The 22,867-nt window shown below is 34.0% G+C and overlaps 2 protein-coding genes and 1 pseudogene across 2 annotated transcripts; 2 read left to right on the top strand and 1 right to left on the bottom strand.

Moving 5' to 3' along the window:
• Window positions 1–12,998: 12,998 nt before the first annotated feature.
• On the bottom strand, window positions 12,999–17,539 carry LOC132607121 (thylakoid lumenal 15.0 kDa protein 2, chloroplastic). Its single transcript, XM_060320950.1, has 6 exons — window positions 17,291–17,539; window positions 14,198–14,301; window positions 13,796–13,886; window positions 13,636–13,704; window positions 13,443–13,552; window positions 12,999–13,351 (listed from the first exon to the last, which is right to left on the bottom strand). The coding sequence occupies exons 1-6, from the start codon at window positions 17,493–17,495 to the stop codon at window positions 13,259–13,261; spliced, it is 672 nt and encodes a 223-aa protein (XP_060176933.1). The 5' UTR covers window positions 17,496–17,539; the 3' UTR covers window positions 12,999–13,258.
• A 1,550-nt stretch (window positions 17,540–19,089) lies between these two features.
• On the top strand, window positions 19,090–19,884 carry LOC132608387 (transcription initiation factor TFIID subunit 8-like; annotated as a pseudogene).
• A 1,440-nt stretch (window positions 19,885–21,324) lies between these two features.
• Window positions 21,325–21,939, top strand: LOC132608287 (uncharacterized). Its single transcript, XM_060322333.1, has one exon. It carries the CDS (start codon window positions 21,325–21,327, stop codon window positions 21,937–21,939), a length of 615 nt encoding a protein of 204 aa, XP_060178316.1.
• Window positions 21,940–22,867: the final 928 nt, after the last annotated feature.

Raw genomic sequence — 22,867 nt, 5'->3', positions numbered from 1 at the left:
GATATGAGTTAAAAAATATTTAATTATGTACTAGAATGATTTTTTGGTTAGTTTTTTAAGTAGTTTTTCAAATTTTAAACACTAATTTTCCAAGTGATTTTATGCACAATCATAATACTTCATCTTTTATCAAGTGAAATAATACGTGTCCAAACGTAACTTCAAATTTCGAATATCATTTTTCAACTTCAACTACAAAACTTTTTTTTTTTTTCAAGTTTCAACCAAATATACATGCAAAATAAAATAAAAACCTCTCATTATTCCTACTCCTAGCATATGTGGATTCAGGAATTTATGTTTATACGTTTCAATACCTCAAGTTAATATACTACAATAACAACTGACTTCACAATCAAATATTTATAAAAATAAAATTAGTAATTTCTTGATAAATATACAGAATCTGAGAAAAAATACGAAGATCACGTGAATATATTCATTATTTTTAAGGTCGGTTCGCCAAGTGACTAGCCTAAATTTATGAATCAATTTTTGCAGATAATTCGACACACCGCAAGATGACTTTTAGAAGTTAGAACCCAAAGATTATAAAGGCTTTGTGATAATCAGAATTAGTCGGACCAATATAACCTAAGTCGTATCGAATAGTAAAAAGGATAATAAGATAAGGATCAAACATATTTATGTTTGTCAGCTTGCGCACTTAGCTAACGAAGTAGTGCTGTAATTGTTGGAATATTCTACCATTATTTTCTTGCTTCAGAAAAAGGAAAGATTCTGTTTGTACGAACTCCTATTAGTCCTTTCCAATTATTTGTCCATGATCATTTCATAATTGTAATATAATAGTTTATGTGAAACTCCTTTTAGAACAAGAAAAAGAATGTAAACGCATGTATATTTATTTCTAAATTGGGAAGAATATTAGAGAAGTAGACCGCGTAATAGCTGTATGGAATGGGTACCTAACTGCACCGGATCCTAACTAAAACCTAATTAAACGTTGAACTCTTAAAAGAGTCATTTAGTTCTGTCTATCAATTTGCAATATGCTTTTAATTATTAGTAGTTTGTGTTTGACTAATATTTTCAACAAATACTTTTACGTGTCAGATTATAGAAAAATGAGATTACTGCTAATTTTAATTTGTTAAATATGATTGCTGTTAATATGAATAATCTTGCTCTAAAAAGAATCAGAAGCACTTATGTTTTGAAAATTTTGAAAATCTACTTTTTTAGCTTATGCTTAAAAGCTTATTTCTTCAACAAAAATTTGGTCAAAAACGTTTTTTTAGGCCCAACACATTCATTCTCTAAATACAACGACAACAACAACAATGTACGCAAACCTTACCTCTACCTTTATGAGGTAGAGGGATTGTTTCCGAAAGAATCTCGGCTCAAAAACGTGAAATCAAAGTAGGATTAAAAAGAAAAATAATGATAGCAGACTATCAAGAGGGAAAAAAAAAAAGACGCAACAAGTAGTGGTAAAATTGAAGAATAAGATGCTATGTGAATACTAACTAATACTACTAAATAAGGAGAAGATGCGTAGAGCCGATTAGCCCCGTACCTCTCCCACATACAAGAACGACACCCTCAGCTACTCACTCCCCTTCTACCCTAATCCTTGACCTTCATACCTTCCTACCTAGGGTCATGTCCTCAGTAAGAAAAAGATGTACCATGTCATGTCTAATCACCTCCCCCAATTCTTACCATGTCCTGTCTAATCACCTCCCCCAGTTCTTCTTCGGCCTATCTCTACCTCGTCTAAAACCTGTTATAGCCAACCTCTCACACCTCCTACAGATGCAACCATGCTCCTTCATTCTCTAAAATAAATATTATTTTTAAACAATAATCACTGTTGACTTTTAAAACTTAGCCAAACAGACAAGAAAAGATATGCCCCCATTTACAAATCCGAAAGGTTTTGTTTATATATATGGTTAAAATGTTTTTCCTTATCTACTTTTTTTTCCATCTGACCCACGGCTTAGCAAGTGGCGCTAACATTTACGTATTTGTCTCTCTAAGGGCTCGTTTGGTACAAGGGATAAAGATAAATAATCTCGGAATTATATTTGAACTGAGTTTATCTCACATTTGGTTGGGATAAAATGACAATATAACTAATCCCGAAATTGCCGTGTTATTTTATCCCTGTTGAAGGTTGGAATAACTAATCCCAGAATAAGTTATCCTGGGATAACTTATTTCCAACCAAACGACCCCTAAAGGTTTCACGATAAGTATTGCTTTGTTCACTTATTCAATCCTCTGGATATTTATCATTTATACGATGTCTTTGACATCCGTATATTTCAATTTCCAGACATAACCAATCCACTGTCTCATTTTTGTTTAGTGACCTGCTCCAGCTAGTGAACAGTATCAATGAATTAAGGAAATTACACTCTTAGTAGTTAGTAGTCGTTTTGTGAAGGCAAAAAAAAATTCAAATTCAACTATGGGAAGCATCAGTGTTAAGTGAGTCCGAACCAAAATGCCCAAAAAAAAATCATTTTGAACCAAAATACCTCAACAAAAAAAAAGTTACAAAACTTTTACTGTGCTAAAGCATTTCACGGAGACGGAGCCGTTAACTGCTTTAGCGCAGTATTTTGCTGCGCTATAGAAGCAGTTAAAAAAAAATCTATAACGCAGTAAAATACTGCGTTATAGAAACAGTACCAAAAAAAAAAAAAAAATTTGGCCAACTTTATTTTTTGTAACACTTAGTATTTTTTTTTCATACTTTGACCAATGATTGGTCGTGTGTCAAGACTCCGAAACGTCAATGTTTTATATAGAACCTGATATTTTTTTTCTGCGTACAATAATGTAGGCTCAATACATCAAGGATACGTAGACGTTCGGATCGTCATTTTAGGGGTTGAAAAGGTGCCCGAAGTAAGTTTTGTTTGAAAACTTTATGTTTAAGTGTTCTATATACATAGACGTCCATTTTTATTTGAAGACTTGTTGTCATTAGCTTAAAGTTTTTTATTTTTAGGGTTTAGATTTAAGTGTGTTATTTTTTAAATCGTAACTTTATTTCGAATATATGCGGCTTTTTGCGCTCGAACGTCCGATTTACGCAATTTTTTTTGTGCAACATATTCGAAATAAAGTTACGCATTAAAAATAAACACTTAAGGAACACTTAGTGTTTTTTTCCATAAAAAGATCGCAAAATCTTATTTTAATAAATCTTTTCTTTGCAACCAACACTTAGTGTTTTTTCGATACTTTGACCAACGATTAGTCGTGTGTCAAGACTCCGAAACGTCAATATTTTATATAGAACCTGATATTTTTTTCTGCGTACTATAATGTAGGCTCAATACATCAAGGATACGTAAACGTTCGGACTTCGGATCGTCGTTTTAGGGGTTGAAAAGGTACCCGAAGTAAGTTTTGTTTGAAAAACTTAGTGTTTGACTGTAAGGTTATTTTAGTCAACTTTATATGTCGAGAAAATTAGTCAGCTTTATTTTCAAAAATTGAAACCACAGAAGTGAAATTGACATTCACAGCTACATTACCCCAGGATTTTTACGTTGAAATCTATTGCGTATCATCATATTATAAGTAAATAAAACTGAAAATTTCACGCCAATTTGGGAGAAAATTGAAATTGAATGGGATAAAAGGTGTTTTTTTTTAAATCGGCTCGGCCAAACCGCCTTGTGGCCATTTGTCCGCATAGCTCTCGGAAAAATACCCAAAATCAAAAAAAAAAAATCATGTAAATCGGACGTCCGGGCGCAAAATTATGACCATCTAAAGTTAGACCACTTTACAACTAGTTTTCTCCCTATATTTTTTAGAATTATATTTATATTCAAGATAAAGTTATGTCTTGATTAAAAAATAACACGCTTAAATCAAAACCTTAAAAAATAAAACACTTAAACTTAAAGTTTCCAAACAAAACTTACTTCGGGTACCTTTTCAACCCCTAAAACGACGATCCGAACGTTTACGTATCCTTGATGTATTGAGCCTACATTATAGTACGCAGAAAAAAATATCAGGTTCTATATAAAATATTGACGTTTCAGAGTCTTGACACACGACTAATCGTTGGTCAAAGTATGGAAAAAACACTAAGTGTTGGTTGCAAAGAAAAGATTTATTAAAATAAGATTTTGCGATCTTTTTATGAAAAAAAACACTAAGTGTTCCTTAAGTGTTTATTTTTTAATGCGTAACTTTATTTCGAATATGTTGCAAAAAAAAAAAGCGTAAATCGGACGTCCGAGCGCAAAAAACCGCGTATATTCGAAATAAAGTTATGCTTTAAAAAATAACACACTTAAACCTAAACCTTAAAAATAAAAAACTTTAAGCTAATGACAACAAGTCTGGACGTCTATGTATATAGAACACTTAAACATAAAGTTTTCAAACAAAATTTACTGCGGGCACCTTTTCAACCCCTAAAATGATGATCCGAACATCTACGTATCCTTAATGTATTGAGCCTACATTATTGTACTCAGAAAAAAATATCAGGTTCTATACAAAATATTGACGTTTCGGAGTCTTGACACACAATTAATCATTGGTCAAAGTATGAAAAAAAAACACTAAGTGTTGCAAAAAATAAAGTTGGCCAATTTTTTTTTTAACTGCTTCTATAGCGCAGCAAAATACTGCGCTAAAGCAGTTAACGGCTCAGTCTCCGTGAACTGCTTTAGCGCAGTATTTTACTACGCTAAAGGAAATTTTGTAACTTTTTTTTTGTTGAAGTATTTTGGTTCAAAATGAATTTTTTGGGGGCATTTTGGTTCCGGACTCAGTGTTAAGTTTGTGGGTCTGACTGCGGAATGTGGGAGTGGCAGGGGCAGCCCCTTACAATGGACAAAGCAAGAGGTTAGGGTTAATTGGAAAATAGCTTATAGTACACCCTAAGAAACTCAAGAAACTCTAAGGTTAGAGTTTTTTTACAACCTATATGAACTTGGCTTAATTGGCCGGTGTATTTGCAATTATCTTTCATTGAGAAATAAAAAGAGTTGGTGATCACTAGCCATGAGTTTTCTTCCCCTTGAGGGTTTCCCACGCAAAACTATGTGTTTTTTTTTTTTTTTTTTTTTTTTGTTATTATTGCTTTCATTTGTTGTTGTCTCACAACAATGAGTTCTAGACCCTAAAATAGAACCCATTTTGCAAACTGCAAATTAAGGTACTCATATAATTATCTTCATTGAGAACCTTAAGTACGCACAAATTTCTTACAAAGTTTCTCATATTATCTTGAACCAGTCCTATCCAAACATATAAAGGTTTAAATACAGATAAAATCAGTTTCAACACATGATACTTATCAATTATTAGAAGCCCATGTTATGATATCACTTATCACCGGTCAAATTATTTCAAAAGTAATCATACTTGTTAGGGAGAATTTAAATAGAAATTGTTCTCTAAATTAAATGTGCAAACATGATACTTTCTTCGAGAAGTTGTAAATATTTTACCTATATATACACGGATCCGTTCCTTTGAGTAATACCCCCAATGTATAAACTATTGTCTCTGCCACCAAAAACTAATTATTTGTTATTCTCGTAGTTTAATTTATACTTGAAGATCTTGTTGAACTAATTTAAAGGATATATATATATATATATATATATATATACCGAGTAAAATATTCTTAAAGACAATGTTATCTAGTTTAATTTATACTTGAAGATCTTGTTGAACTAATTTAAAGGATATATATATATATACCGAGTAAAATATTCTTAAAGACAATGTTATCAATGACACACCTGAAGCTTGAAAAGAACCTCCCTAATTATATTCCAACTAGTTTACAGCATACATAAATTGCATCGATCTTTCATGATGCCGACACTAAATAACGAGAAGATTTTCAATAAGTACATGCACCTTATTACCCACTAGTATAGACATTGCAAAAACATCTATCTATATTATATTAAAAACATGAACTCTCTAACTTAAAAGTTAAATTACGTAATTATCCTTCTTAAAATCTAATTATCTATTTATTTATTTTTTAAATAAAAAAACTTCCGAAACACCCCCAACCGAAGGGATGTGTCTTTTGACATTAACCCTTTTGCACAAAAAATGCCTGGTTGTAAACTATCTTCAAAAAAAAAAAAAAAAAAACATACGAAGTAGTATTTGACAAAAAGCGTTGTACACCCCTTGGCAATTTCACATTTTAAGTTTTCTATACATGGATCAAATTTCCACCCAATGGTATAAACTGTTTAAACTTGCATATGTTTGTAGTATATTGTGTATTAATTATTATGAAACCTTTAAAAAATAGAATTCCTTTCGCAATTTATTATTTTCTTGGTATCTTCCTTTAATTTATTTCAGAGCAAATCTTTTGTTTTGGGGTTTTTTATTTGTTCACATAATTGACAATAATAAATTTGCTTAGCAATAACAAATTAACAATAATATTGGCTTGGACAAAAAAAAAAAAAATGAAATTGGGGATTGTGATAGGGAAAGGAAATAACTACTTCTTATCTTCGCTTGATGTTCTCCTTAATTTATTGAAATATCACATAATCAATAAATTTGATGCTATGTATTCTTGATATTTAAATTCTTATGTGAAATTAAAGGAACAAGGGGAGTATGCAATTCATTAATTTTTTATTGGTGCTTCTCTTCTCCAACACATGTTCCAATTGACATGTTATAAGAATCACGTTTAAAGTTGAAAATTTTGCAGAAGCAAAAGAAAGTTATGTCTAAGTGAAAATTATCAACAAAAAAAAGTGAAAATTATCAAGTGTGAATCAAAGTCTCCTATTCCTGATTAATTATATTCTTAAATGGTTTGGGAAATACTCCCTCGAGTCCATATTATAAGGTTTTTTTGGTGTTTACATTTAGTCCAAAATAAATAACTTTTTACATAATCAAAAAGTTATATATTTATTGTTTTTGTTTTTCAAATTTGCTCATATTTAGATAAGTTAATGTTACGTAACCAAAAAATCATATTAAATTGATACTATTTAATTAATTTAGAGGTGGGTGATCTCTTAAGGGTTGTGCCCAAACTAAAAATAACATATAATATAGATAAAGGGACAAATGAACTAACACCATTCATCATACTTGGCTTACGTGCATGATGATAACACGGAATGTCATGAGAAATAGAATCCAGTCATCAGGTACCCAAAGCAAAGTATTTTCATATCATAAAGTAAACAAAATATTTATGGAAGACGCAGTTAATTCCAAAGTAATAAATAAAAAAGAAGATAGCAATAAAATTAGGTTCTACATACTTTCCTTATATCACCCACTCTTATTTTGCTACCATTTTTCAATTTATAAAATTTATTTTTTACAAATGTTAGGATGGATGTTTATTATGTCTGATCTCAAATATATGTTCACATTTACATTTATGAAGTAATCTTGAGTTCAATTTCAACTTTGAGATATATGATATAAATCGCTCATTTAGAAAAGAAAAAAACATATATAGCTATAAAGTAGAGATCATAACTAAACAAGATTTAATAGTAAACTATCACGTTTTCGCGAGTTTGATACCTCAACTATTCATTATTCTCATACCTACCTAAACTATCACTTTCTTTGTATTAAAACACACCTCGATATATGAGTTATGAAACTCGCAAAAAGGTGATAATTTAGGTGTGTTTTTAACTATTAATTAACTCACTAAAAAATGCTATTCTTATTGAGTAGGATTAAAGATCATCATAAGAAGATGTAAGGGTTATTAAGTTTCATTATATGATATAGTGATGAGGGAATATGGAGTCGCTCGCTAATATTCTGATTCTAATTTGGTAGACCATTCTTCTGATATGCAAAGACAGTATTGATAACACGAATTGCTCTTACTTGAAGATGTGAATGGTTGTGATAATCAATGGAGTATATTACAGAGTACAATATTATTTAGCAATGGCACCACCATATTGGATGATAATATCTTTAACAAATGAACTGATAAACGAGATAAAAATATTGAAGTCAATTATTTGCACTCTAATCCGTTACGTTACGAAATTTTCCTTCCAGTAATTCCCAAAAAATTGTATCATTCTTTAATATATAAATCTATACTCCAAAATTTATGTTAATAATATTAATATTAATATTATTTAATATTATTAATATTAATATTATTTAATAAATTTTGTACCACATGACTTGACAATTGACATACACGTGCAACGCACGTGCCGAGAGACCAGTATACATTTAATATTGGGAAAGCAAGAAAAAGATACATCAAATGTTTCAATTACCACAAGGATGGCAACTATATGTAAATGGACCCATATTGAAGCCTCTCAGAAATTTCATTTACTCCCTTCTTCTCCTACATTGGCTAATTATAAAATCCCCTCTTCCTACAACTTCTACTACACACTATATCACAATTTACTAATCAAAAGAAGTCCTCGTAACTAGCTTCATTTTGAAAAAATGTTCAAGATAATTGGAGAAAGAATTAAAAGCTTGATAATATTTAAGCTTTTAATCAAGAAGCTCATCAAGATTCATCTTCCATTTTCTCCTCGTTATCATGATGAAAATGGAGTTGAATTTGTAGAAATGCTAATATAGAAAGTGAAGAAGTTGTACCATATGATGTGAAGGAAGGACATTTTGCTGTTTATGCAGTCAACAGAACATGCAGTGAGGAGCACATTAGAAAAAAGTTTATTTTAGAGTTAAATTGGCTAAAAGATCCAGCATTGTTGAGGTCATTAAAGTTGGCTACAGAAGAATATGGATTCAGACAGAAGGGTGTTCTGGAAATCCCATATAAGTGGCCGCATAGTGTAAATTTTATACCAGTTGATCCGTAACTTAAACTCTATTGAGAATATTATCTAATTACCCATTCTTAATAACTGAATACTAAGTAGTGCTAGTATTGACTAATTATATAAGATCATTGATGTTCATATTCTTTAACAAACTGTTGAATCAAAACACGTGAATTAGAATCAATGTCACTAAATAAGTAGACTCATTTGAATCAAGAATGCGAACGAGCTCACTATACTATTCTACTACTGTTGGATCCATTTTAGATGTCGTATTTCTTTGTTACACAACCCTTAAGAAACTACTTTCAATAAAAAAAAAAAAAGGAGTTTTTGACTATTACACCTTTATTTATATCTTTAATCTTTCAGCGTATTAATCTCCGTTCAATAAATGTTCTCTATGTTTATGTGCCTTATCCATCAATATAACACATTTAAATTAAACTCGGATTTAGTGTTTCTATAATATGTAACCAATGCTTCTTACTTTCAAGAATAATTAATACTCCCTCCGTCTCAGATTATCTGTCGTGGTTTTTAAAACTAGTTGTCTCAAATAATTAATCATTTTAGAAGTTCAAGACAAAAACTAATTATTTTTTCCCATTTTACCTTTAGTAGTAATTGTTCTTGAAGACTACAAACATCTCAATTGATGCAGATGACACATAAATAGAGTAAATATTCAATGAAAGATTATATTTTAAGACATAAATAAGCATAAAATAGTAAAAAAGTTTCTCCAAATGAATGTTTCTTAAGGGGTGTGTTAAAAAAATCACAGACATAATTGTTTACCCCGGATTCGGGAAATCAATTGGATTTATAAACGGGTATAGGATATGTGTTTGAATCTCAATAAATACCGTAGGGGGTAGAGTATATGGACGTTATGTAGGAACGCAATTGATGAAGAGTATTGATGCTAATTGGATGACATGCAATATTTACTTGAGGAAATACAATAAAGATGCAAATGGTCACTATGGACCGAATCAGATCTTAGAGAAAGAGGGATTGTATATATGCTTTAATGTTACAAGTGTTCTTGAAAATGAATGAGCCAACCCCCTCAAAGGAGGGGGATGAGTACTATTTATAGTGTTGCCTCCATGGGCCTCATACCATACAAATTGTTAAAATAACAATAAGGACAACTCTGAACGGATTTGGTGGGATTAGGTTGGCCGTACGGTCTGACACACGCATGGTTGGTGGTTGACCATGGCAGGACGCTACTGACGTGTGGCCTGTGTGCAACGGCCGTATCGGACCAACGGCACGGATACTCGGGGTAACGACCTCGGTCAACTCGATGATAAATGAACCGGACCAAATGGTAAGCTCTATCAACTCCGGACAAGCGTTCCTTCGGTTCGGAATGAAACTCTTCGTGTATGTTCTTGTTCCCTTCTCCATCCGGTTTCCCGCTCCACCGGTTTGACTCATATCCGGTATTTACCGTATACAGTAATTTGAGACGAATACTGAGGGCAAAATAGAAGAAAAATATTTGATTATATCTTGATGGTGCTAACCATCATTTTTCAGTTCCTGACTTAAGCGATGGAAGTTCACTTGTACTATTTTTCGTCCCTGACTTATTATATGTGCTCTCAGTCAGTAATCTGCAACTCAAGAGAAAAACATTGCCTCGCCACAAAGAAAAGATCGAAGGGGAAAGGTTCGGAGATCTTGAGCGCAACTTGTCACGAGCCATTTCGCGAGTCATGAGGACACCCACACTATCCCTCTGGTGGGTGAATGCTTTCCTTAATCACATCATTTAGAAGAAAGACATCCAGAATTACGACAACTTTATATTAAAAGACTTACTTTATGAGTATAACAGATGCGGTAATACTTAAAAGCATTACAACCCAAAACCTGGTCTTAACTTGTACAAGAGTTTCTAAAAAGAAATACATATCTGAGTGCTGACATTACAAATCACTAAGTAATGGAATAAGACATTGTTTGTAGAAAAGGAAGTATACAGAATAACATAAGAAGAGGTCTATGGTTGCAGGTCCGGCTAGTAGCTCACCCTAAGCCTCCGCTGGATAGTCTCGGGATCAATCAAGAGGTCTTGAACAACCTAGATCAACTCTGCACTCCACAAGGAGTAGAGCAAGAGTAGTATGCAGAGTAGTATAAGATCAGGTCTCCTCTCCAATCCGTACACACATGCTAAGGGCTATGCCTCAAAATCATGACCCATGGGGGACCCGCTAATTCCATGTACAACATCGCTCTCTGGCAAAGACCTCAGAAGCTATTAATATATCTCGCTCTCTGGCAAAGACCTCGGAAGCTATTAATCACTTTCTCACCATCATATCGGTCATTTATGAAAATGGAAAACATGGCAATCATGGAATCAATTGCAACTAACATCACAAATCTTAGAATAAATAAATCCATGTCACGAATGCAAATCACAACTCAGTTCGATAATATTATCCTTCCCTTTTCCATGTAAAAAGTGAGATATCAAGTGACGGGGTAAATAAATCAACAATCACAACTTATTATCAAACATGACGACACACCCACATAACAACATCCATACTAAGCTAGTGGATTTGTCACCACAACCATGCCCGAAGGCCTAACATGCTTTCCCCCGTCAATATCTACCATGTACATGCGATTTTCTAATCGGAGTCTAACAAAGGTAAGTCTTAACCTACCTCGAAGACGAGCAGGAGTCACGAACCTAAACCTGAGCCTGCCTTTTCCGAAGTGCCTTCGAACGGTCAAAATCTCGATCCGAACGAAGATTTAATCTTTTGGAAGCTCAATCGTGTCCAAATTACCCAAACGAGTTCAATCTAGTCAAAATAGTATTCGACAAGGTTAACCGAGTCTAACGATACCCATATTGTTATACTTCTATTCGGAACCCCAAAACGAACCCAAAATAGTCAAACCCGAGCCCCAAGGGAAAAATTAAAATTTCGTTACAAGATCAACTCCAATATAGTCAAAATAGTACCCTACGAGTTTAAACGAGTCCAATGATACCCATATTGCAATACTTTGATTCGGAATCCAAAAATGACCCAAAAAGGTAACCCCGAACCCGCAAGAGCAAAACGGAAAATTTATTTCAAACTTAATTTAGTCTAGATCCAGAAAACCCCATTCAAAAATCTATCATCTTGATCCTCAAATCCATGATTTACAACTTCACAACTTATGGTTTCAAAACCCAATTTTTTTTTTCAACCAAACACTGGATAAAATCGATAACCAACAGAAATAATCTTTAAAAAACATCAAAATAAAGGTTGGATACTTGTTTGAGACGAGAACGCCAAAAATATGAGAGAGATATAATATTTTCAAGATTTGAAAGAATGCAGAAATTTAATGATGAGATTTTACTAATAATAACAATTTTGCCCCTAAATTTAGTCTTAAATTTCTGTGTTTCTTCAAAACTCGAAAACATCAAAACCTTCCCATTCCAATTTCGAGGCCAAGTGCTCAATATAAAAATACTTTCTATTGTGGCGTCCCATCGATGTGGGATAACTTGGCAGCTCTTATTTTACTTTTACCATCTGTTGGACTCGCGAATGATGGAGAAAAAAGTTAGTGTCATTAAATTACACGACTCCAATCCTAACTAGCTAGTCTACTTTGATTTAATCTTTATCTTCCATTTTTCCCCGTTTCTTTTTCTTTTTCTCTGCTCTTCTGAGCAATACATACAAAGGAAATAATGTTGATGTTAGATGGGTTGTCTGAATTGCAGCCTAACTGTTTAAAAAAATTATTATTTGTCTAAAGTACGAAGTTTAGCTTTCTGGATAAAGATTGAAAAAAAATATGCAGTTCTTGTGATTCTTATTATTTATTAATCTCTACACCTCCGGTCAACAATCAGAGGCGGAACTAGGATTTGAAGTTTGTGGGTTCGGGATTCTAATTCGTTTAAGGTACTAGGTTCTAAAGTCACAATTTATACATATTCAACGAATTTTTCAAGACAAATACAGGGTTTGAACCAAAGTTACTGGGTTCAGCCGAACCCGCAACCCGTATGGTGGCTCCGCCCCTGTCAACAACTATGAGTAATTTTGGACTAGTTATTTTTAGCAACCACGAATATTTTTAGCAACCACGAACAACTAAAATGGACCTAGAGTTCCTAGCTTACGTATAAACTTCTTTTAGATCACATTATCAGTGTGAAATTTCTTTCCAATAGAATGCAACTCTCCATCAATGAGCCAATGCCACACGTTCGAATTCAGAAATTAAATGGTCTATCGCTTCTATCATCCTTCTTTTTTTTTTTTTTTCCTTACAATGGTAGTACAAAATACATTGTATGACACTACATTGATCATTCATCTTTTGATGTACATCTTATCGAGAAATATGTTATACAGATATCAATTGAAAAATGGGACAAGCTCTGCAGTGTCACGCAGATACTATTACTTTACCTCTGAGCAATTATTCGGACCAACTGGTTCTCTCAAGCAGCTCGATATTGCCATAACAGCAGCCTCAATAGACGCGTCTTCACCCTGTTTTACACATAAGATTCATACAAGACTCAACTTCAAAATCTCCAAACTATAATTACTCAAGGGAAAACGATAAAATTTACAGTTTTACCTTTTCTTTCCAATAAAACATGTTTCCATATGTCCCTGCCAAACGGCTCCAGAAACTACGTGGGATATCAAGATCGACAGTAGCTCCAACGTTAAAATTCAGTATGTTTCCTGAGCAAACATAATAAGCACCATAAGACAATTCAACAGCACAGATAATCTGAAAAAAAGAAGGATTTTTTTTGCATATTTACCAAATGTAGGATCAGCAACAAAAACTATAGTACTGTCGTCCACTTGCCAAAAGTCTTTGATAGCTAATCCTGGGAATATAACATTGATACATCACCATTACACTTTTTAAAAGTCTAATTAAGATACGAGATAATTAGATACCAAAAATAGCATATGTACCAGGCGTATCAGGGTAGTTCTGAGCTAAAACTCTCAGCTTAAAACCAGTATCCTTTTCTATATCTGTGATCTCTTGTGCAATTCTTTTCTCCTGTAAACTAGTAATAAATCATGAGCATCTTTTATTCTTTCATATGAAATAGCAGCTCTTTCAGTAAAAATTAGTACGCATAGGAAAAGCTAGTACACTACAAATTATATACTGTGTTTTCCAAAAGAGAGATTCGGAATCAAAGCTAATGCATGCAAGAAATCAAACCTCCATTGCTTTTAATTTAGATTCAAATTAATGCATTAGAAGGGAAATACTCTTAAACCATGTATCCAAAGTCTTTTGGCAGAATAAACAAATTAGAGAGAAAGAAATGCAAGGAAGTACGATGTGGGGGCCAAAAATCACACCTGACCATCAGAAAGGAAGCCAGCAACATCAATAACTGGAGTAAACTCCTTAGGAAGCAATTCTGGCTTGTTCACCCCAACCAATCCCTCAGCAGTACCAACTCCTACAAGGTTGGGTTTATATTTCACTCAACATCCTAATCCAAGAAAAATAAGTCCAGAAGTATTAAAGCGCACATTTCCTGAGAATTAGGACATATCCAGGAAACCATATACTGAACCAGAAAATTATTCATTCCCTTCATAAATGAAAAGAGCACCTGAGAAGCTCAAAGAGAGTATCATTTTCTCTGGATGGAAAGAAATTCTGGTATACAGATGGGAAAAATGGAGCATAAACACAAGACATAAACGAGAAGCAAAGCATTCTCATGCAAATAAGAAAGAACTAACTAAGAATTATTTTAATCTAATAGGAACTATTAACATTCCAACTGTTAACATACCACTTACTTTATAGTGATGAAGTAAGATGATACCAGAATGAGTTCAAATGCTGTGCCATTTCAACATTGTAAATCAGTGAATATATCTTCACTAACATAATTCAACGCCATTCAGAAAGTCTACAAGATGTTGTGTTTTGTTGCTAAACTAGAGGAGTATTTTGGAAATTCCATCGGAAGCATGTATTTATCAAATACGCCTTATGTCTTATTTATAGGGGTAACTAAGGATGGAAAGAGGAGCTCAATATATATGATAGTTTCAGGTCTCAAGTTAGAGTTTTGGATAATGGCTGTTGAAACAAACAGTCTCCTTTCCCTTAGTTACATTTGAAAAGTAATATGGTATTTTATCTTACAGAAGAAAAGCAAGCTATGGAAGATCAGAAATCACTTATCAAATGTTGGATGTAGATTATAGAATTGCTAAGACAAGGAAACTTGCGAACATAATCTAATAGTTTAGACCAGCATGCATCTGGCTTGAGAGTTAGAGTTCGAGACAGAGGCGGATGTAGCCTTGTGGTACCGGGTTCATCTGAACCCAGTACTTTCGACGTGGACCATAAATTTATGGAAAAAAATTAATTAAAGTTGCAACAAATAATACATATGAATGCATAATTTTAAGAATATAATGGGTTCAAAGCTAAGAACCCAGTGTAATCCCATAGTACAACAACATGCCCGGTGTAATCCCACAAGTGGGGTCCAGGCAGGGTAGGATGTACGCAAACCTTATCTCTACCTTTGCTGGGTAGAGAGGTTGTTCACGATAGTCAAAGCTAACAACCTTAAACGTCGAAATAGATCATGTTTATAAGATGCACTGGTTGGTCACTCGTATAAACAACTTAAGTTGTTATTTAAAACACTAAAACCTCGAATACAACCCCATCACCAATCCGACCCCACAAGAAAGGGAAGAAATTATACCAGATTTTTCATGAAGGAGGATTTATCATTCAACTATCCAAGCTGGAGTTGACTATATGAAGTTCATCCTATAGAAGTATCACCATAGCTATATTAGTTATAGGGTTAATAGCACTTTTGATCCCTCAATTAGTAAATTCTGACTTTTATCCTTATGGTATCTGAATAAGCACATTAAGCCTTCAATTAATTGAATTGTGCTCTTTCAATCCCTTTGCTTGGAAATATTCACAAATTTTTCATAAGTATTTATGTTTCATTACTTATGTGTTGTGTTAAATTTTGTCCTGATATTGTTATATAAATAGTCAAATATAACATACCAAAAACACACATTTTAATTAATTGAATGTAAGCATATTTATGCAATGGACATCGTACTGATCTAAAATTAATAATTACAAAATACTCCGTGAGGACCTATACTTCATGCAAGAGTGAGAACAATCACAACTCAATTAAATTTTACTGCATATCAAACTTAACTATCTGCTTACTCTGAATTCCTCTAACCCTTCTAAGTGTTGAGTGTGCGAAGAAAGTACCACATTGGTAGCTGAAAAAAAAAAAAGGAGTTATTTATAAGGAGTTGGATACTCTTAATGATGTGAGGCCTTTTGAAGAAAACCGTGCGGACTTGGCCCAAAGCGGACAATATCACATCATGTTAGGATCACATCATGTTAAGATCACATCATGTTAAGAGTATATTTGGGCCGTTTTAGCCTAACAACTGGAATCAGAGCCAATGATTTGACGGGACGAGTATGCAGATGGCGGAGTGTGGCATGAGGCCCGGCTTAGTGCCTTTTCCCAGCCCATAACTTTGAAGATACAGACGCAACCTTTGGGCTTCGGTGACCGTAAATACTCTGACGATGTGGGTAGCACATTGACATGTTGAATCTCTCACCCGTAATGAGTCATGTGAAACTTAGTTCGAGGGGGAGATTGTTTGGTGTGCGAATAAAGTGCGAATAAAGTATCACATTGATAAAAAAAAAAGGCAGCCCGGTGCACTAAGCTCCCGCTATGCGCGGGGTCCGGGAAAGGGCCGGACCACAAGGGTCTATTGTGGAACTTAGTTCGAGGGGGAGATTGTTTGGTGTGCGAATAAAGTACCACATTGATAAAAAAAAAAGGCAGCCCGGTGCACTAAGCTCCCGCTATGCGCGGGGTCCGGGGAAGGGCCGGACCACAAGGGTCTATTGTACGCAGCCTTACCTTGCATTTCTGCAAGAAGCTGTTTTCACGGCTCGAACCCGTGACCTCCTGGTCACATGGCAGCAACTTTACTAGTTACGCCAAGGCTCCCCTTCTAAAGTACCACATTGATAGCTAAAAAGAAAAATGAGTTATTCACAGGAGTTGAATACTCTTAATGATGTGAGGCCTTTTAGGAAAACAGTGTGGGCTTGGCCCAAAGCAGACAATACCACATTATGTTAAGAATATTTTGGGTCGTTTTAGCCCAACACTCAGCATCTCAATACATTCAGACAGAAAACAAAAGTAAAATTACAAAAGAAATTCGGAACAATCAATTTACAATTCTATAACATTCTTTAGGATGCTAAACTAGCAAATAAAGTCAAAATTGTAAGTTCTAAAAAAAATAAAAATAAAACATTTGAGACAATCACAGAAACGCTAAAACACAATGTATAAAACAATTTTAAAACAATAATCTTAGAGGGAAGATAATAATGACCTGTGAGTGAGAGAGCAAGAGCTAAAGAACCAGATAGCAAGAAATTCAATGTCTTTGATGAGATTTTGGATAATTGAGGTTGTGATTTTTCATTTTGAGCTGAAATTCGAAAATGGGAATGTGATGCTTTAATGGGATAAACAGAAGGAGAGTGATAAATTTTGTGAGATGTGAATGATGAAGGAAAATGGAAAAGAGAAGCCATTTTTCAGTGTTCTTGTGTTATAGATATGGGCACGTATCCTCTGTCTTTTGAATATTGTACTTAATTTAATTCGAGAAAATGATAATAATGGTCCCTTATCTTTTATTATAGGTTTAAAATAGCCACTTTAAGTATCAACTGAACAGTTTTGGTCCTTTAAGTTTATCAAAAGTGAACTGTTTTGGTCTCTCTTTACTATTTACTAAATTCTGATGGTTAAATTTTAGCCGTAACGGTAAAAAAATTGAACAAGAAACACCAGAAATTTTTGTCAAAATTTCAGAAACCACAATATAAAAAATAATACCACACACAAAGAATAGACCAAAGTTACTCTTGAAATATACCAAAAATAAAATATATTGCAAAATTTGTTCTTGAAATATACCAAAAATAAAATAAATTGCAAAATTTGTACTTCCAAATGTGAGTTTCTATTAAATATTTTCTATTCTTACAATTCCATTAAATTTAACAATCAGAGTTTTGAGAAATATCGGAAGGAGAGTAAAAGTGCTCAAACATTTTACAAATTTTAAGAACCAAAACTGCTCAATTGGTACTTAATGAACTATTTTAAATTTACTACCAAAGATAAATGACCATTCTTGTCATTTTCTAGTATTTATTTCCCCTCTGTTTTTTTTTTTTTTTCTTTTTTGATAAAACTTGGCCAAAAGTTGAATATTCTCAACTTATAATTTTCAGCTTTTAGCTTATAAGCTACATTTAAAAAGTCAATCTAAACATCACTCATAATTGTTTAGTCGGTACTTAAAAGACTATTTTAAACCTACTGCCAAAAGATAAAAGACTATTTTTGGTCATTTTCTCTAATTTATTCATATTCTTTTCCCCTCTGTACAAAATTGTACATAGCTTTGAAAAAAAAGAAAAAAAAACTCTGCAACTTCCTAGTACCATAATCAAGCCTTTAAAAGTATTCCAAAAATCTCATACAGGCCTTTATTTTGTCACAACCGAACTCATATGTTTATGTTGTTTTGATTCATAAACAAATAATTCTGTTATCTATTCAGCAAAGTGTTAAAATTCACATCCTTCTTTTTGTTGTACATGTTACTGAATTGCAATAAGAGAAAGAAATAAAGAACTTGCTATGAAATTTGATGTCATAGTCAGTGGCGGAGCCAGAATTTTCAGTAAGAGGGTTCAAAATATAAAAAAATAAACATACGAAGAAGCCAAAGGATTCGACATTTACTATATATACATAAAAAATAATTTTAACTACGTATAAATAGTGTTTTTTCTGTCGAAGAGGGTTCGGATAACCCCTCGGCCCTATGTGCTCCGCCCTTGGTCATAGTCATATACAGTAACTGAGCTATCTTGCACGTTGTGATACGCATTACGGTTGTGCGTTGTGATACGCATTACGGGTATCCATAAATTGAGGGATTTGCAGGTCCATATTTTGTTTGTTGAATAAGTTGTTTATTCATTTGTTCTCTTTGCGTTTCAATCTTAAGGTTTTTGTTAGTGGCACTCTGTTCTATATGTAAGCCAAAGTTTAAGCTGAAAGGTAAGGATGTTTTAAGGAAAAGCTCTTAAATGATTCGCAAATTTGAATATGAACGATGGAGGTAAGGCAGAAAGTGAAAGAGATATAGGGAAAACAGTTGATGATGATAGGCAAGTAAGAGATCTTACAGACGAATTTGATCGAGAAATATCGAGAATTGAGGAGTTGATTTCTCATATGATCACTCAATCAATAGTTTTTTTAGTAATTAAGGAAGTTTTATTTACCAAGGGAAAAATATGTGCACTCAACTAATAGTTGAGTATTATCTCAGAGAGTTACTTTCTATGTTGAAGAAATTAAAATAAGAAAAGTGACTTTCTGAGATAATAAATATTAGTTGAGTGACCATCTGAGAAATCAACCAAGAATTGAGTGGCACAAATATGTGAAAATATTGGATTTGAAGGTTGTAATGAATCAGCTATTGAGTTTCTTGCTAATATTACAGTTAAGTACATAGGTGACTTAGGCAAGGCTGCAAGTTCTTATGCTAATTTATCTGGGAGTACCCAATGCAATGTCTTTGATGTAATTGAAGGGTTAGAGGATCGGATTCTCGTATTATCACAGAGATTCTTGAGTTTATGAAATCAACTTAAGAGATTCCCTTAACCCAACCTCTTCCACATTTTCCTGTGATCAAAGATAGAAAGGTCGATACCAGTTTTTTACGAATTGGTGAAACACCAGTATTTAAACACATACCTGTATGCATTTCCTGATGGACATACTTACATGCACACCTTTGTATGAGCTGATAAAATTGAGTTAGCAAGGGAGTGAAGGAAGAATGAAAGGTCATTGTTGAATGTACAAAAACGATTGGTTTGCAATGGTTAGGTGTCAACTTCCAATGAACCGTATGATGTTAGGATTCAATGAAGAGAAAGATGACAAGAAGAGGAAAACAGAATTGATACTTCTGCAAGCAATGGGAAACCACCAGGAGTTGACTCAGTTGTAAATTAGTTCATGGAATGGCTAGCTCGATGGATTCTTTCATATTCGTTTTGGAAGATCACCAGTTAACTAGGCTAAGTAGAAGTCAGTCAAACTATAGTTGTCCTGTGAAGGTCACAAGTCTATGATGTAGTTCAAAGCACTTTTGGAGGTTAGTTGTTTAATTCTCCATTGACTGATCTGTTCCCTTATCCTAACAAACTAAAGAAAAAGGAGGAAGTATTAGTAGAAATGGAAACTATCAAGGATTTTCAATGGGATCATGTAATTTTTTTGAAAGCGGATAACTGTGATTCTTTTTTTCTTTTCATGCAAATTGGAATAGAACTGACAACTGTAATATCAAGGGACTAAATAGATGAAGCATTAATTTAAGTACCAAAATTGCAATACCCTTATATTATACAAAGGTGAACAAGCCAAGGAGGCGAATTTCAACTAATATATCTATTCTTCAAACAGTTGATATGCCATTTTACTTATAGTTTAGTGTTTCCCTTTCCCATGTCAAATGAATAGACTAATCATTTAGACATCCTGAAATGTGCAACTTGGAATGGGTATAATTGTAATCTGCCCGAGTGACATACCCTTCCTCCCAGCCCTGCTGTTATTGTTGAACTTATACAGGCCAGCCCAGATTAGTGTGGGCTTTATTTTATTTTGTACCGGGTCAAGCCCAAGGCTGGAGCCCATTTTCTAATTAATTGTATAGCATTGATTGTACGCAGCTTTCTTTTGATTTTGAACAGAAATGAAATAAGGCTTCCTCTCTCTCTCCTAGTTTACACAGTTCATATTGTTGCACAAATTCATGGTTCTCGTCTGATTTTCCGCTGTTAACATGGTATCAGAGCGGGTTGATTGAACTCGTCTCTTCATTCTCTTTCGAACGATGTTACCCTCAACATACATTTCTCTCAAATTTGAAACCCTAACTTTGATCCATTTTGCGATTTTTGTCCGAAATCGAGTTCTACTGGTTTGTTTGTGTTCGGTTTCAACATAATGTGTTGATTTGTGGTTTTGATTTGAAGAATTCGTGGACATTTTTTCAAGTTTTTTTCGTTCCAGTGTGATTCATTTTTTGAGAAATCGTTTCAAGATTTGCTAGGAAATTGTTGTTATCAAGGTCGTGCCTCTTTCGGTTGCAAAGAGGAGTGGTATTTTTTAGATTTTCCTTGATATTTTGTCTTCGTGTTGCTTACATCGTACGCATCGATTACCTAGGATTTCTAGAATTTTCTCGATTGGGATACTGTTTTCGTCTCTGGTTTAGCTGTGACAATTAGATTTGCCTATTATTACTATCATTGACCAATGGCAATTGAGACCACTGAGATCCCTGCTAGTGTTGGTACCACAAACACAACTGCACCTACTGATTCCACTCGTATCTTGTTTCATCCTGATGATTATACGCATCCATGTCATCCTTTATATGTGCATCCATTTGATTTGTTAGCCTCATCTCTTGTGTCTGAACTATTTGATGGAACATGCTATGGGAGTTGGCGTAGGTCGATTTTAATCGCTTTATCAGTTAGAAATAAGCTTGACTTTATTCATGGTACTTCTGAGAGACCTGCTGAAGGTTCTCCTCTACTGAGACAATGGCAGCGCTGCAATGATTTAGTTGTTGCTTGGCTAGTCAATTCTGTAACTAAGGAAATACAAAGGTCTGTTGTCTATTCTGAATTTGCTAAGGACATTTGGAGAGAACTTGAGGATAGATATGGTAAGGCTGATGGGGCAAGAGTGTTCGAACTAAAGAAGAGCTTAGCTCATATTTCCCAGCGGTCCCTAGATATTGCCTCTTATTTCACCAAAATTAAGCAGTTATGGGATGAATTAGCTTCTATCTCAATTCACTCTGCTAACAACTGCAGCTGCATTGGTGGTGCCAAATCTGAGGAGGAACAAAGGGTATACTAGTTCCTCATGGGCTTAAATGAGGTATATGTCCAGGTTAGGAGCAATATATTGATGATGAAGCCTCTACCCTCCATTGACACCACCTATAGCATCCTTTTGAGTGATGAAAAACAGAGGCAAGTGAGCACCAGCTCTTCCTTTCCATCTGAATCTGCATCCTTCCATGTTTCCTCCTCCAGTAATAGTGGTCCTAGGCCTCAGTTTAATACCAAAGCCAACTATGATTTCCAAAAGTCTTCCCTTTTTTGCAAATATTGCAAGAGATCTGGACATCTCATGGAGAAGTGTCACAGACTCCATGGCTACCCTTCACATTTTAAGTTCACCAAGAGTTCAGGTCCCAAGAAGGCTGCTGCTAATGTTGCCTATGATTCTTCACCTGCTACATCACCTGTCTTGGTTCCTTTTGCTGAATGTTCTGATAATCAGTTTGGCACATCTGGTTTGACAAAGGATGAGCATGCTCAGCTGATTCACCTCATGCAGAAGTCTCATATCTCTCCTAGTTCCTCTCATTTTCTTATGGCTTCTGCCCACTTTGCTGGTAGGATTGCTACTCACAGTGTTTTTCTCAAACCTGCTTTATTTTCACAAGTTGATAGTTCTATGTGGATTATAGATTCTGGGGCATCTGATCATATGACATCTCGAGTATCTCTTCTCTTTAATATTAAACCACTTTCAATTCCTTGTCTAGTTTATTTGCCTAATGGATATAAGGTCAAGGTTACTAATACTGGTTCCTTAACTCTCTTCCCAAACTTTACCCTGCACAATGTTATTTATGTTCCTTCTTTTCAATTTAATCTCATATCGGTATCTCAACTAGTTTCTCAGTTTAATGGCATTGCTCAATTCACCAGGACTGTGTGTCTATTTCAGGACCCTTCACTGAAGAAGCCACTGGTTCTTGGTAAATTGGACAATG

Source organism: Lycium barbarum, chromosome 8, assembly GCF_019175385.1.
Source record: "Lycium barbarum isolate Lr01 chromosome 8, ASM1917538v2, whole genome shotgun sequence".
NCBI classification, from domain to species: Eukaryota; Viridiplantae; Streptophyta; class Magnoliopsida; order Solanales; family Solanaceae; genus Lycium; species Lycium barbarum.
The sequence above is the reverse complement of the archived record's forward strand: the minus strand, read 5'-3'. Positions and strand labels throughout refer to the sequence as shown.

Excerpts from the sequence above, each read along its gene's own strand:
- LOC132607121 (XM_060320950.1), bottom strand. The coding sequence starts at position 17,495 with ATGGCTTCTCTTTTCCATTTTCCTTCATCATTCACATCTCACAAAATT. Across the intron at positions 13,887-14,197 it reads GCTTCCTTTCTGATGGTCAG|GAGAAAAGAATTGCACAAGA; the intron begins GTGTGATTTTTG and ends ACTAGTTTACAG. Across the intron at positions 13,553-13,635 it reads TGTTGCTGATCCTACATTTG|GAAACATACTGAATTTTAAC; the intron begins GTAAATATGCAA and ends ATGTTTGCTCAG.
- LOC132608287 (XM_060322333.1), top strand. The coding sequence starts at position 21,325 with ATGGCAATTGAGACCACTGAGATCCCTGCTAGTGTTGGTACCACAAAC.